Source organism: Oncorhynchus kisutch, linkage group LG9 (genome assembly GCF_002021735.2).
Source record: "Oncorhynchus kisutch isolate 150728-3 linkage group LG9, Okis_V2, whole genome shotgun sequence".
NCBI classification, from domain to species: domain Eukaryota; kingdom Metazoa; phylum Chordata; class Actinopteri; order Salmoniformes; family Salmonidae; genus Oncorhynchus; species Oncorhynchus kisutch.
The window spans coordinates 28,590,925-28,603,902 of NC_034182.2; the positions used below are offsets into that span (position 1 = coordinate 28,590,925).

At 40.7% G+C, this 12,978-nt stretch overlaps 1 protein-coding gene across 2 annotated transcripts in view; it reads right to left on the reverse strand.

Annotated features, from left to right (window-relative positions):
* The window catches only part of LOC109896499 (phospholipid-transporting ATPase ABCA1-like), a 296,174-nt gene that overhangs the window by 197,751 nt on the left and 85,445 nt on the right, over nt 1–12,978 (reverse strand). For both annotated transcript variants that reach the window (XM_031832341.1, XM_031832340.1), the window contains exons 15-16: nt 9,504–9,726; nt 6,426–6,647 (exon numbers count right to left, since the gene is read on the reverse strand). In XM_031832341.1, coding sequence (XP_031688201.1) covers nt 6,426–6,647; nt 9,504–9,726 — 445 coding nt within the window. The remainder of the gene's footprint in view (nt 1–6,425; nt 6,648–9,503; nt 9,727–12,978) is intronic.

A 12,978-nucleotide genomic window follows, 5' to 3' on the forward strand; every position in this document is an offset into this window, starting at 1 on the left:
GAGGAACACGGCCAGAGTTCGCACCACCCCGGAGTTGTAGTCTTTCAGAGACTGGAAAAATGTGTCAACTTGTATATTTAGCAATGAATCCGCTGATAGGAACATCGCTGAAGACATCCAATGGCTCTATCAAACAAGGACAACTATATCTAAACGCACAAAAATGTATAGTGAGATGAGTATCACATCGAGCCTTTGGAAAATGCAACAAAGCAGCACTACATTTATTTTCAGATCTCGCCCCCTCCATCAATAGACCGGAAGCCGTCATAGGGTGTATCATTCAGCAGCCAAAGCCCAGACCTGCCTCGCTCCTGGGCAATTACAGTACGTGTGAAACATTTCACTGACCTAGAAATTCTTCAGACACGATGAAAACATGTGTGAAATTCCCCTTTAAGGAATATGTTTATTCCTTAATAAATATATTAAGAAAAGGTATTTCAAAAGAACAGAATGGGATATATTTTGTTTAAATATATAACTGTGCTTTGAATGCTGCGAGTTCATGCGGGAAGCACATATAATAGCAGTAATTCTGCCCCCCAAAAAAGAAATACAGCTCAAGGGATCATTTTTAAGAGTTGTTTGGCAAGGATACAGTGCCTTGCAAAAGTATTCACCCCTTGGCATTTTTCCTATTTTGTTGCCTTACAACCTGGAATTAAAATAGATTTTTTGGGAGGGTTGTATCATTTGATTTACACAACATGCCTACTAAATTCAAAATATGTTTAATTGTGAAACAAACACGAAATAAGACAAAAAAACAGAAAACTTGAGCGTGCATAACTATTCACCCCCCAAAGTCAATACTTTCTAGAGCCTCCTTTTGCAGCAATTACAGCTCCAAGTCTCCTGGGCTATGCCCTTATAAGCGTGGCACATCTACCCACTGGGATGTTTACCCATTCTTCAAGGCAAAACTCCTCCAGCTCCTTCAAGTTGGATGGGTTCCTGCTGGTGTACAGCAATCTTTAAGTCATACCACAGATTCTCAATTGGATTGAGGTCTGGGCTTAGACTAGGCCATTCCAAGACATTTAAATGTTTCCCCTTAAACCACTCGAGTGTTGCTTTAGCGGTGTGCTTAGAGTCATTGTCCTGCTGGAAGGTGAACCTCCGTCCCAGTCTCAAATCTCTGGAAGACTGAAATAGGTTTCCCTCAAGAATTTCCCTGTATTTAGCGCCATCCATCATTCCTTAAATTCTGACCAGTTTTCCAGTCCCTGCTGATGAAAAACATCCCCACAGCATGATGCTGCCACCACCATGGTTCACTTTGGGGATGATGTGCTCTGGGTGATGAGAAGTGTTGGGTTTGTGCCAGACATAGTGTTTTTCTTGATGGCCAAAATGCTACATTTTTGTCTCATCTGACCAGATTACCTTCTTCCATATGTTTGGGTAGTCTCCCACATGCCTTTAGGTGAACACCAAACGTGTTTGCTTATTTTTTTCTTTAAGCAATGGCTTTTTTTCTGGCCACTCTTCTGTAAAGGCCTCTGATTAATGCCCTCCTTTCCTGATCCATGAGTTTTGGTGGGCGGTGCTCGGTCTCCATATTCTTTCCATTTTTTAATACTGGATTTATTGGTGCTCCGTGGGATGTTCAAAGTTTCTGATACTTTTTACAACCCAAACCTGATCTGTACTTCTCCACAACTTTGTCCCTGACCTGTTTGGAGAGCTCCTTGCTCTTCATGGTGCAGCTTGCTTGGTGGTGCCCCTTGCTTTATGGTGTTGCAGACTCTAGGGCCTTTCAGAACAGGTGTGTATATATACTGAGATCATGTGACAGATCATGTGACACTTAGATTGCACACAGGTGGACTTTAATTAATTATGTGACTTCTGAAGGTAATTGGTTGCACTAGATCTTATTTAGGGGCTTCATAGCAAAGGAGGTGAATACATATGCTCGCACCACTTTTCCGTTTAAATTATTTTGAAACAAGTAATTTCTTTCATTTCACTTCACCAATTTAGACTATTTTGTGTATGTCCATTACATGAAATCCAAATAAAAATACATTTAAATTACAGGTTGTAATTCAACAAAATAGGAAAAACACAGATGGGGTGAATACTTTTGCAAGGCACTGTACGTGATTTGGAAACTACATAATCTGCTATTTCTGATACTATATAGATCTCAAAACAGATCACCCTCTGGTGGCTCTGGAGGAGAATTTGCAAAAGTCACTTTTTGTCACTGAGTTTCGTATCCCTGCCTCTGTATCAATTCCAGCATCTGCTGTTCTTCATATACAATGTAACAATTGATCATATTCTCTCCCTTCAGACTATTGTCAATTTAATCTTGTCTTTAGACTAACTTTATAACTTAAAAAATGGCAAAGTCATTCAAAAAAATACATTTGTTTTGTGTCAACATGACGCTCTCGGCTCTTCTAGTGTTAAATGGTTACATTTGTGGCTGTCTAGCCTAGCATAGCCTACTATCTCCTGGTCACTGAGTCTATCCTATCCTAGCCTACTATCTCCTGGTCGCCTAGGCTAGCCTACTATCAGTGAGAGGTTGCCAAGCCTATTGTCATTATTACTATTATATCAGCACATTATGTTCCAGTCTCATAGTCAATTAATTATAAGCCTCTAGTTTATTATGTGTAGGTATACATTTTTGCTGGCCATGCCATAAACATATTCCTGCTTACACCACTGGACTCAACCCATTCTACTTGGGACTTGGACTTTTGTGACTTGAGACTTGCTTGTGACTCAAATAATAGTGACTTGGTCCCACCTCTGCTTATCACTCCCAATCTAGAGGGTGCTGTGTAATAATTTTAAGATTAAAATTTGTGAATTCTTTGAAAATGACTCATCCACCTGGTCAATTCATGTCAGCAATGCAAAACATTGAGGTGAGGGGAATGTGTTTTCTTTATTTAAATGTTTGAATTATGGGAGTGTACATGAAAAATGTAGTTTGTTGAATAGAGGAAATGGGGAGCTGCATCCCAAACCTATTTCTGATTTGTAAGTAAAATTGGGAGGCAATTAGCATTGGGGGTTGGTTGGGGATGGTTATCACATGGAATGTGGGGTTGGTTGTCACTATCAACTCCATTATAACCACATTGATCAGAGCCAGAATACAATAAATCCCAAGCTCTTTTGTGCTGTTGTTGCTATAGAGACCTCCCTTCCCAGTAAACACAAACTCCTTTGGGAATATGTAGTGTGTTGGGAATATGTAGTGTGGAGACGTCGGTCCAAAGTCTAAACCGCATCATGTACTGTATATATCCAATGGGCAGTGGTATCTGTGCTATGTGGGTTTGATGCCTCCCTCTCTCACACACATGTTTCTGTCCCACACCCACACGTGTACATATGAATGTGCAAACACATGCATACACACGCATTAAATGCTAAAGTTTAGACATTGTTCGATCAAAGAAACGCCATTTTCTAAGACTGTGTGCTATATTGCTTAATGTCCTGTTACAAAAGGAATAAGCTGCCAGCAAACATTGTGACAACCAACCCCATACTGTGTGACACAATCAACCCTGTGATGGGGCTGGTTGTCACAGGAGCACAGAGTGGAAGAAGATATGACGATAAAAAGGGTCCCTATTTCAACCCAAGACCTTGGTCTTTCTATTAACGTTGAAAGGAGTCTTGTGAGATATACTGGTGCTGAGAAATAACACACAAGAGTAAAACGTGTAACAACCAACCCCGGTCTCCCCTACTTCTGGCAGAGAGCAGTCAGAAAATGAAAAGTAATATCACCGTGTGAACTAAACCTTAAAAGCTCAATAACTGCACCATATAGGAAATGAAACAACATGACTCAATGTTATTATTATTATTATTGTTGTCAGAGGAAATCTCCAACTTTCAGATCACAGAAAAAAGTATCGCAAATTGATTTTGTATACAGTAAGGGCTAAGGGCAATGGGCTACACCCCAAAACACGCAAACTTAATGGGGAAAGTTGGGAGAGATCAATAAATAATTGGATCAAATGGCAAATACAATAACAACAGGGGGTTATTGAAGTTAACAACATAGTTCTGGTGATACATTGGCAGAGTTAAAAGGTTGAGAGAAGAATGGTTACAAGGCACATAGGAATATCATTAATAGAGCACCACAGTGGAGGTGTCATATACCCATAAAACCTAGCGGTCAAACAGGGAAAAAGTTCCAATCATTTTTCCACCATTCATTTTCCAATAGGGGATTTTATAAACACTTAAAATAAGGTCTGTTTTGTGTAAGCTTACCCTGGCGTGACGTTTTGATAACCGTGTAAATCTGTCGCAAAAAGTGACTTTTATCAATATATTTGGCTCAATTTACTCTCAGATTCAAAAAGGTTTATTGGAATCAAAGTAGACATCATGCAAGGCTACAAATCCCTGCAAGCTCCTGCACGTCATCTCTAGCTGACACCTTTGCTAACAGGTATTGTGTCAATTTAAAAAACTTGCACAAGACAGTTCACAGAATTGTCTATTTAAAGAAATCTTGCCAATTTATTAATTACTACATTTAGCTAATATTAGATAGTTAATCCAGAGATTATTACCTTTGCCTAAATTCAGCAATCTCGTCAATATCATCATGGCATAATTAGCATTTAATTTTGCCGGGGTAAATACAGGTGAATATATTGCTAAAAGTCACCTTGTCCTAGAGAGATTTACACGGTTATCAAAACGTCATGCCAGGGTAAGCATACACAAAATGCAGCCCTCATTTTAAGTGTTTCTCAAATCCCCTATGGGTAAATTTAAAACACGATTGGAACCATTTCCCTGTTTGCCAGCTAGATTTTATGGGTATTACAGTGCCTTGTAAAAGTATTCAGTGAAATAAAAAAACAGAAAAGTGGTGCGTGCATATGTATTCACCCCCTTTGCTATGAAGCCCCTAAATAAGATTTGGTGGAACCAATTACCTTCAGAAGACAATAAGTAGTTATATAAAGTCTACCTGTGTGCAATCTAAGTGCCTGTGTGCAATCTAAGCAAGGGGCACCACCAAGCAAGCGGTACCATGAAGACCAAGGAGAGCTCCAAACAGGTCAGGGACAAAGTTGTGGAGAAGTACAGATCAGGGTCGGGTTATAAAGAAATATCAGAAACTTTGAACATCCTACAGAGCACCATTAAATCGATTATTAAAAAATGGAAAGAATATGGCCCCACAACAAACCTGCCAAGAGAGGGTTCGCCGACCAAAACTTACGAACCAGGCAAGGAGGGCATTAATCAGAGAGGCAACAAAGAGACCAAAGATAACACTGAAGGAGCTGAAAAGCTCCACAGCGGAGATTGGAGTATCTGTCCATAGGACCACTTTAAGTCGTGCACTCCACAGAGCTGGGCTTTACGGAAGAGTGTCCAGAAAAAAAGCCATTGCTTAAAGGAAAAAATAAGCAAACACGTGTTCGCCAAAAGGCATGTGGGAGACTCCCCAAACATATGGAAGAAGGTACTCTGGTCAGATGAGACTAAAATGTAGCTTTTTTGCCATCAATGAAAACACTATGTCTGGCGCAAACCCAACACCTCTCATCACCCCGAGAACACCTTCCCCACAGTGAAGCATAGTGGTGACAGCATCATGCTGTGGGAAACTGGTCAGAATTTAAGTGTGGATGGGTTTGCGCCAGACATAGTGTTTTCCTTGATGACCAAAAAGTTAAATTTTAGTCTGAATGATGGATGGCGCTAAATACAGGGAAATTCTTGAGGGAAACCTGTTTCAGTCTTGTTTTGAGACAGGGACGGAGGTTCGCCTTCCAGCAGGACAATGAGCCTAAGCATACTGCTAAAGCAACACTTGAGTGGTTTAAAGGGAAACATTTAAATGCCTTGGAATGGCCTAGTCAAAGCCCAGACCTCAATCCAATTGAGAATCTGTGGTATGACGTAAAGATTGCTGTATACCAGTAGGGATACAATCCAAAAGATACTTGCGTGTCAGGGCAAGGATCTATAGTTCAGATCATGGGGATCGCACAGTGGTTGGAAATCTGTACTGTGTCTGTGCATGCTTGTGTGTGTGTGTTTTAGTAACATTGGTTCTAGAGACCCACAGGGTGTGCAAGCTTTTGTTTTTTCACAACATAATTAATCAAATCATCAGTTGGTTTATTGCATCAGGTGTGCTATTTAAGCTTGGCGAGAACAAAAGCCTGCACACCATGTCTACCATGTGCCTGGTGTTGACTATATGTTTGCAGGTAGAACCCCACAACTCTCTTGGTCAAAGTATAACCTTCCTCTCTCTTCAACACCATTACAAAATCACTTACTTAGTCTTCAATACAGTTCCAAATCCAAACCCTAATAAACACCCACTGGGTCTCTGCTGTCCATTATGGACTTGTGGTGGAAGTAACAGTACACAAGAGTAGTTCCATAGGTCCACTCACCACAGCGATTTTGACCTGGAACCCCAAGACGTCCCTCCAGGCATAGCAGAGGAGGTGCGGAAGGTAGAGGACGAAGTAGATGAGGCCCCCGCACGCCGCCGCCAGGTTGGCCTTGGAGAAGAACACGCTGATAAAGAAGCACTCCATGATGGTGGCCACACAGAAGACCAGCATGAAAACGAAGATCACAGAGGGGTCGCTGTACTGCAGCACCTTCCCATACTGCACCGGGAAAGGGTCGGGATGAAAGTGATAATAAAAGGGGAAAGAAGGGGGAAGATACAACACTGTGACCTTGTTCGAAATACATCTTCCTTCCTCGTTTTCATTAGCTAATCACAGATCTGCAAGTGATGGGTGATAGGTGAAAGCAAAGCTATTGTAGTTTGAGGGTTCTTTACATAGTGGATAGATGACTACGGATAAACAATGGATATATACAGACGACTATTTTGCAGGTTTAATGACAAACTTACCATATTTACAGCCATGCGTAAACTAAACTACTTCCTGTTCCAACAATTAACAAACATCTGACCAATCAGCATAAAGCAAAGTAGTTGTTAGGTAGATAATCAATTACCATTACAATTCAAAACAACTGATTCACCATATTTTTTGAACTACACAACCATGATTTAGAAAACAATAATATATCCTATAAAATAATCCTACATTATCATGGTTTTACTTTCACTAATACAAACATTTTACATATTTGATTACTTCAAGGAAGGAAGAAAGGAAGGATGTATTCCAGTGGTAGCCGCTAAACTACCCAAGTTAGCACTTTGGGAGTATTGATTGCCGATGGATGTTCAAGGCATAACCATTTCTTGCATCTAGCAGCTCGGGCAAGAGAAGGCTATCTTACAATGAACAAGCTTCACAGACAAAAGCAGATTGATTGCGACTGATTGTGGGGATTAACTTATTATTTGTGAAGACAGCACAAAGAGGCACAGAAATAAAGCTTTTGATTAAAATGACTCATTGTTAATGATTTGACAAGCTGTAGGCAGAGTTACTCACCAGGTGTTGATAGCGTCTTATCAAGACTACTCCTAAAAATGTATCACTTATTGTACTTCTAACACAGCTTCAAAATATGATTTATCATCATGTTGATGTAAAGTGTCATGACGTTGGCCTGGGGGTAGGTTTATGACAGTCATAAATACCTCTTCCCCCATTTTTCCTCTCTCTACCTTACTGATGTTACATTTGCAAACCCCTTGGTTAACATAGATATTCTGGGAACATCAGAAGGTGGGGGGGAAATGAACTATATTCGGGTAATCCGACCAATTGAACATATACGGTGGTACTTAATGAATATGATGTCAGTTCGGTTGTCATCTGAGACATTCTCATCAATGATAAGATGAAATAATCTCTACAGTGGAAAGTCTACACATCAGAATTATCGGATTCACATGGAATTGTTGTTCAATTTAAATGTTTGAATATAAAATTATTGGAGATGAAATGTAATTTTAGCTTCCAAATGAGAGATTTGGGTTTTCATAAGGTTAGGGATCAGCTCTATCAGTGGCCCGCCCCTGTGAAGGGACATGGGTTATAAAACTTTTCAAACACGCCCTCCTCTCTCTTCCTATATAAAGCCTTGACGACAATATAACCTCCTGTTCCGAGGATGTGAGGACGACGGTCTGATGTCAGAATGGTTCAGATAATAACTACAGAACGAAGCCAACTTCAGCGTGAGCTTTGGTTGCGAATGGTATGAACTTTGAACTCTTATTCACTACAGAAGGGATACCTAGCCATTGAGTTGGCAACCGCAGCTGCAAACGAGGGTTAGGAAGGAACAGACAGAGTATCCCGTCTATCACACAACGACGTTACTACAACGTATCCAATTGACAACCAGAGACATTCTTCAAAGGACAAAGGACTCGGTTTGGCAACACGGCCTTCCATCTAAACCAACCTACCGAAGCGCAGCTCAGAGTAAATATTTATTGCATTTTCCTTTTCCAAATGGGCGGTAATTTAGAATGCATAAGATACTGTATTTACGATAGCACAGCTTCTACCTTTGTCCCTCAGTCTTCCCGCTCTTTCACTCAAACCCAGCCCTTTTCTTTTGTGTAACCAGCTGTCATATCTGTTCCGCCCGCTAGGGACGTTTTCCTTTATGACGTAATTTGTAATCAAGGTATAATTAATTTTTTGTACATCTAATTCTGTGTGATTAGTTAGGTATTTAGTGAATAAATAATTAAACCCAATTTTGTATTGCTGATTCAACTTGTTAGCCAGGGTTCGTGAAGATAACCAAGAATTTACAACTTTCAGATGAGACTGAATTAAGCTGATGATTAATATTGACTGCTATTGATGTGAAATATTACTAGGTCTTTAAGAGTTTATTCGGAAGATTACAGCTCTATAAATATTATTTCGTGGTGCCCCGACTCTCTAGTTAATTACATTTACATGATTAGCATTATCCGGCATAGCCAAAGACACGACAAAAGGATGGTCAGTCCTTGCATCCATAAATCTGTCTATGCAAGTGCTTACACCCCTGCCTGATCTCAACAGCAATCCAATTGGTGGAGCTGCCATTTTGGTGTTTTTCTGTAGGAGTGAGCCTTTATTTGTTAGTCTATGGTTATTTGTAATATAACCCCTATAGTGGCGTAACTCTGCTTATCAGCATTACAAGGAAATAATTTCCCAGTCTTGGAGGTTTGTGCTCCAGGGCAACTCAAGTCTTTGATTAAACTCTCCTCCTCGCTACCATTTTGATTGAACAAACCCAAACCCACTGAATACTGTCATTAGGAGTAATGCTACACCACTTTTTTTATTACAAGCAGTGGTATGCAAGATGATAGACTCATCCAAATGTATCTAAAATGTTACAACACTAGGCCCAGGTCTGCTGTTTGGTATTACTTCTAATTATAGTTTATTACAGGCTTATTACTTGCTTATTACAATACAAGTATCACTTTCCTCTCGTCAAGTCATTGACAGCCTAAGCCCACAGTTGTTGCCCACAGCCCTCCAAGAACTGATTAATGTCTGGAATTAGTGGTGAATCACCTTGAGTATGAGGGTGAGGAGGAGAGCACTGACAGCCAGCGGCAGCATGCTGGACACGGCCCAGCTCAGCCAGTAGGTGGAGCTCCTCAGCCCCATCATCCTTACTGTCTCCTTCAGACGCGCCTCCTTCTCCATAACGATGCCCTTCACGATCATTGCCACCGAGTAGATCCAGGCCAGGGTCATGTACAGGGGCAGAGAGCGTGCCAGCGAGCGGAGGAACCTAATAGTGGGAGGGGTCAGATGGGAGAGGAAGAAGGTGGGGGCAGAGGGTACATGGCCCAGTCACATCCGGATGCTGATTGACATTTTCTACTGAGCTATGGTTGTGGCAAAATCCCAATGAGTGTATGATGTACCTACAGTGGTAACTTGATTTCTAGCAACAAACTTGATAGATACGATTAGATTTACAGCAAATTTACTTGATATGGCGTATCCATGGGGGCTGTGTTCCTTCAGGGTGGGGATAGAATCCAACTTTTTGATCTCATTCATTTTCTGCAAAGTAACTCTGTTACCTTGGCAGCAGTTATTTATTCATTGTTTTTTAACCCTTATTTTACCAGGTAAGTTGACTGAAAACACATTCTTATTTACATTGTCATGACTCTCATGGGTGAGGATCAAAGGCCTCACATCAGCTTGGTAAATAGCTGACAACTACCAAACCCTCTTACCCACAAAAGAAGGAAATGGGGGGTTGGGCCAGTTTTGACACATTAACACTCGGTCGTAAATTAGGCAGGAGGGGATTCTCACCCCTTCCTCCTCAGTATTGGGAAGTAACTATCCCTTTTTTACAGAAGGTTTTGCTGCCCCAAAACTTCCACATCCATCAATGAACACTGGGACAATATATTTCATAATCCGAATGGGGAAAATATCAAGGATGAAGACAATATTTTTGTGATGATAGGATTGTGATTTTAGTTATCTAACAAGATCATAGTAGTGATGATACCTTGCCTCGTAACTAGCCACGCCCGAGGGAGCTCAGACAGCGTGTCAGTATGACGGAAATGCTCCTTTATAGCCGAGGGTATAAAAGATTGAGCTAAGAATTAACATACCAGACTAGACCACTGCAGCTGGGTCTAGATTGGTCACGACCCTGAAAATTAACACAAGGTTGAAGAAGACAAAGGAGCCTCTAACAATCAATGCTACGGTTGAGTAGCTGTTCTAAGTACTGTATCTAAGAAAGTAAAATTAAGTAGGACCATCTGGTTATTCTCTTCAAATCATGGTCACCTACACTGCTCTCATCACCGCTCTGGGGATCATTGACACAGCTGATTAGCTGTCCTCAGAAGACCGCTCTTCCAGAACGAGTGAAAGTAAACACAGACAACTAAGAAGGACATTTTGACTTCTTGTGGACAATCAGAGCCTTACACCTGAGAATGAAGGAGAAGGCCCATCCGAAGGAGAAGGCCCAATCGAACCCTTTCACGAAGGCCTAGGTCCAACAGAGATACACGACGAAGACCATCAACACAAAAATAGATGCATTACTTCTTTCCCAAAAGGGCGGCAGTTCGGGGCAAGGTATTAGGATTACTGTGAGCGTAGTTCCCAAATGTGTACAAGTGTTGTCTATCTTTCTCTCTCGCTTTCTCTCTCTCTCTTTAACTCTCCATCTTTTGTAACAAGTGTCATATTGTGTTAGTCCGCTGGGGACCTGTTTTCATCGTATTTAGTTTCTAATCAATAACCTATACCGTGTGTGTGTGTCTATCTTATGTTATCATTTAGTTTGCTAGTAAATAAATAATCAAATACATTTGTGTAGTACGGAATGATCAGTAAGACTCGGGTTGTGCAGATTCAAGAGGTCTGCGACGTTCAGAATGAGACTGATACGAGGTAATGATTAATAAGTGACCGTTATCACTATATATATTCTTGAGTTTAATTCTGGAGATGGTAACTCGTTAAACAACTTCTCCCGTGGTGCCCAAAATCCTAATGAGTTAATTGTTACATTATTAATTTAATCTAGTAACAATTAAACATAGTAGGTAATTATTCAATAAATTACATCACATTAATGAGAGTCACGTCACGACAATATCAACAACCTTGGGAATAGCTACAGGGGAGACAATTGTGTAGTATGGAATGATCCGTAAGACCCGGGTTGTGCAGATTCAAGAAGTCTGCGACGTTCAGAATGAGACTGATATGAGGTAATGATTAATAAGTGACCATTATCACTTTGGGCGGCAGGGTAGCATAGTGGTTAGAGCGTTGGACTAGTAACCGGAAGGTTGCAAGTTCAAACCCCCGAGCTGACAAGGTACAAATCTGTCATTCTACCCCTGAACAGGCAGTTAACCCACTGTTCCTAGGCCATCATTGAAAATAAGAATTTGTTCTTAACTGACTTGCCTAGTTAAATAAAGGTAAAATAAAAATAAATAAAAATATAATAAGGTGGCCATGATCAATCAATAAATCAAATTGATTTATAAAGCCCTTCTTACATCAGCTGGTGTCACAAAGTGCTGTACAGAAACACAACCTAAAACTCCAAACAGCAAGCAATGCAGGTATAGGAAAATGCAATGCATGGTGGCTAGGAAAACTCCCTAGAATGGCCGGAACCTGGGAAGAAACCTAGAGGAACCAGGCTATGAGGGGTGGCCAGTCCTCTTCTGCCTGTGCTGGGTAGAGATTATAACAGAACATGGCCAAGATGTTCAAAAGATGGTATGAGCCAGATTTGGAATTTAGCCAGGACACCCTACTCTTACGATAAGTGCTATGGGATCTTTGGTAACCACAGACAGGTACACTCAAAGAAAATGGGAATTTTGTTCACAGATGCTAAAATGACTCAGTGAAATGGGGAGGGGACATTATGAGGACATATTCAATTTAGAGTATAGGGGGCATGTTGATCACCACTAAAGTCATACAGTATTTCCATTAGAGATACACCAATCGTGATTTACTGTATGACTTTAGTGGTGATCAACATGCCCCCTATACTCTGTTGCCTTGAGTGGGAAGCAGAAAAGGGCCACAGTGTTTGGGCCAACAATATTAATAAACTCCAATTAATCAGTCTAGATAGGAGGGACATTAGTGTTTTGACATCCGCCTGGAGTGAAATGGCAAGTGGAAAAGAACAGGGGGACTCAGGTGTGGATGACAAATCTTATGGCAGTCACACCTAATCCAGACACAGCAGTCAAATAATTGCCTTCTAATTCCCTGTTATACTAACATGCTGCAAATGGCCATGACATTTAGAATAGGGCTCTATGATTTGAATACACATCATGCCCAGTTGTTCCTCCAAGGCACCCAACTAACTCAATTTATTGTTATTAATGTTACAAATTGCTGTTGGCTGGATAACACATTAGGGTGACGGCGAAATTACATTTAGCCCAGAGCTGTTTTATTTACTATGAGAATTTTCCAATTAAACTGCAAAAAATTGATTAGCTGATCTAAATTAAGA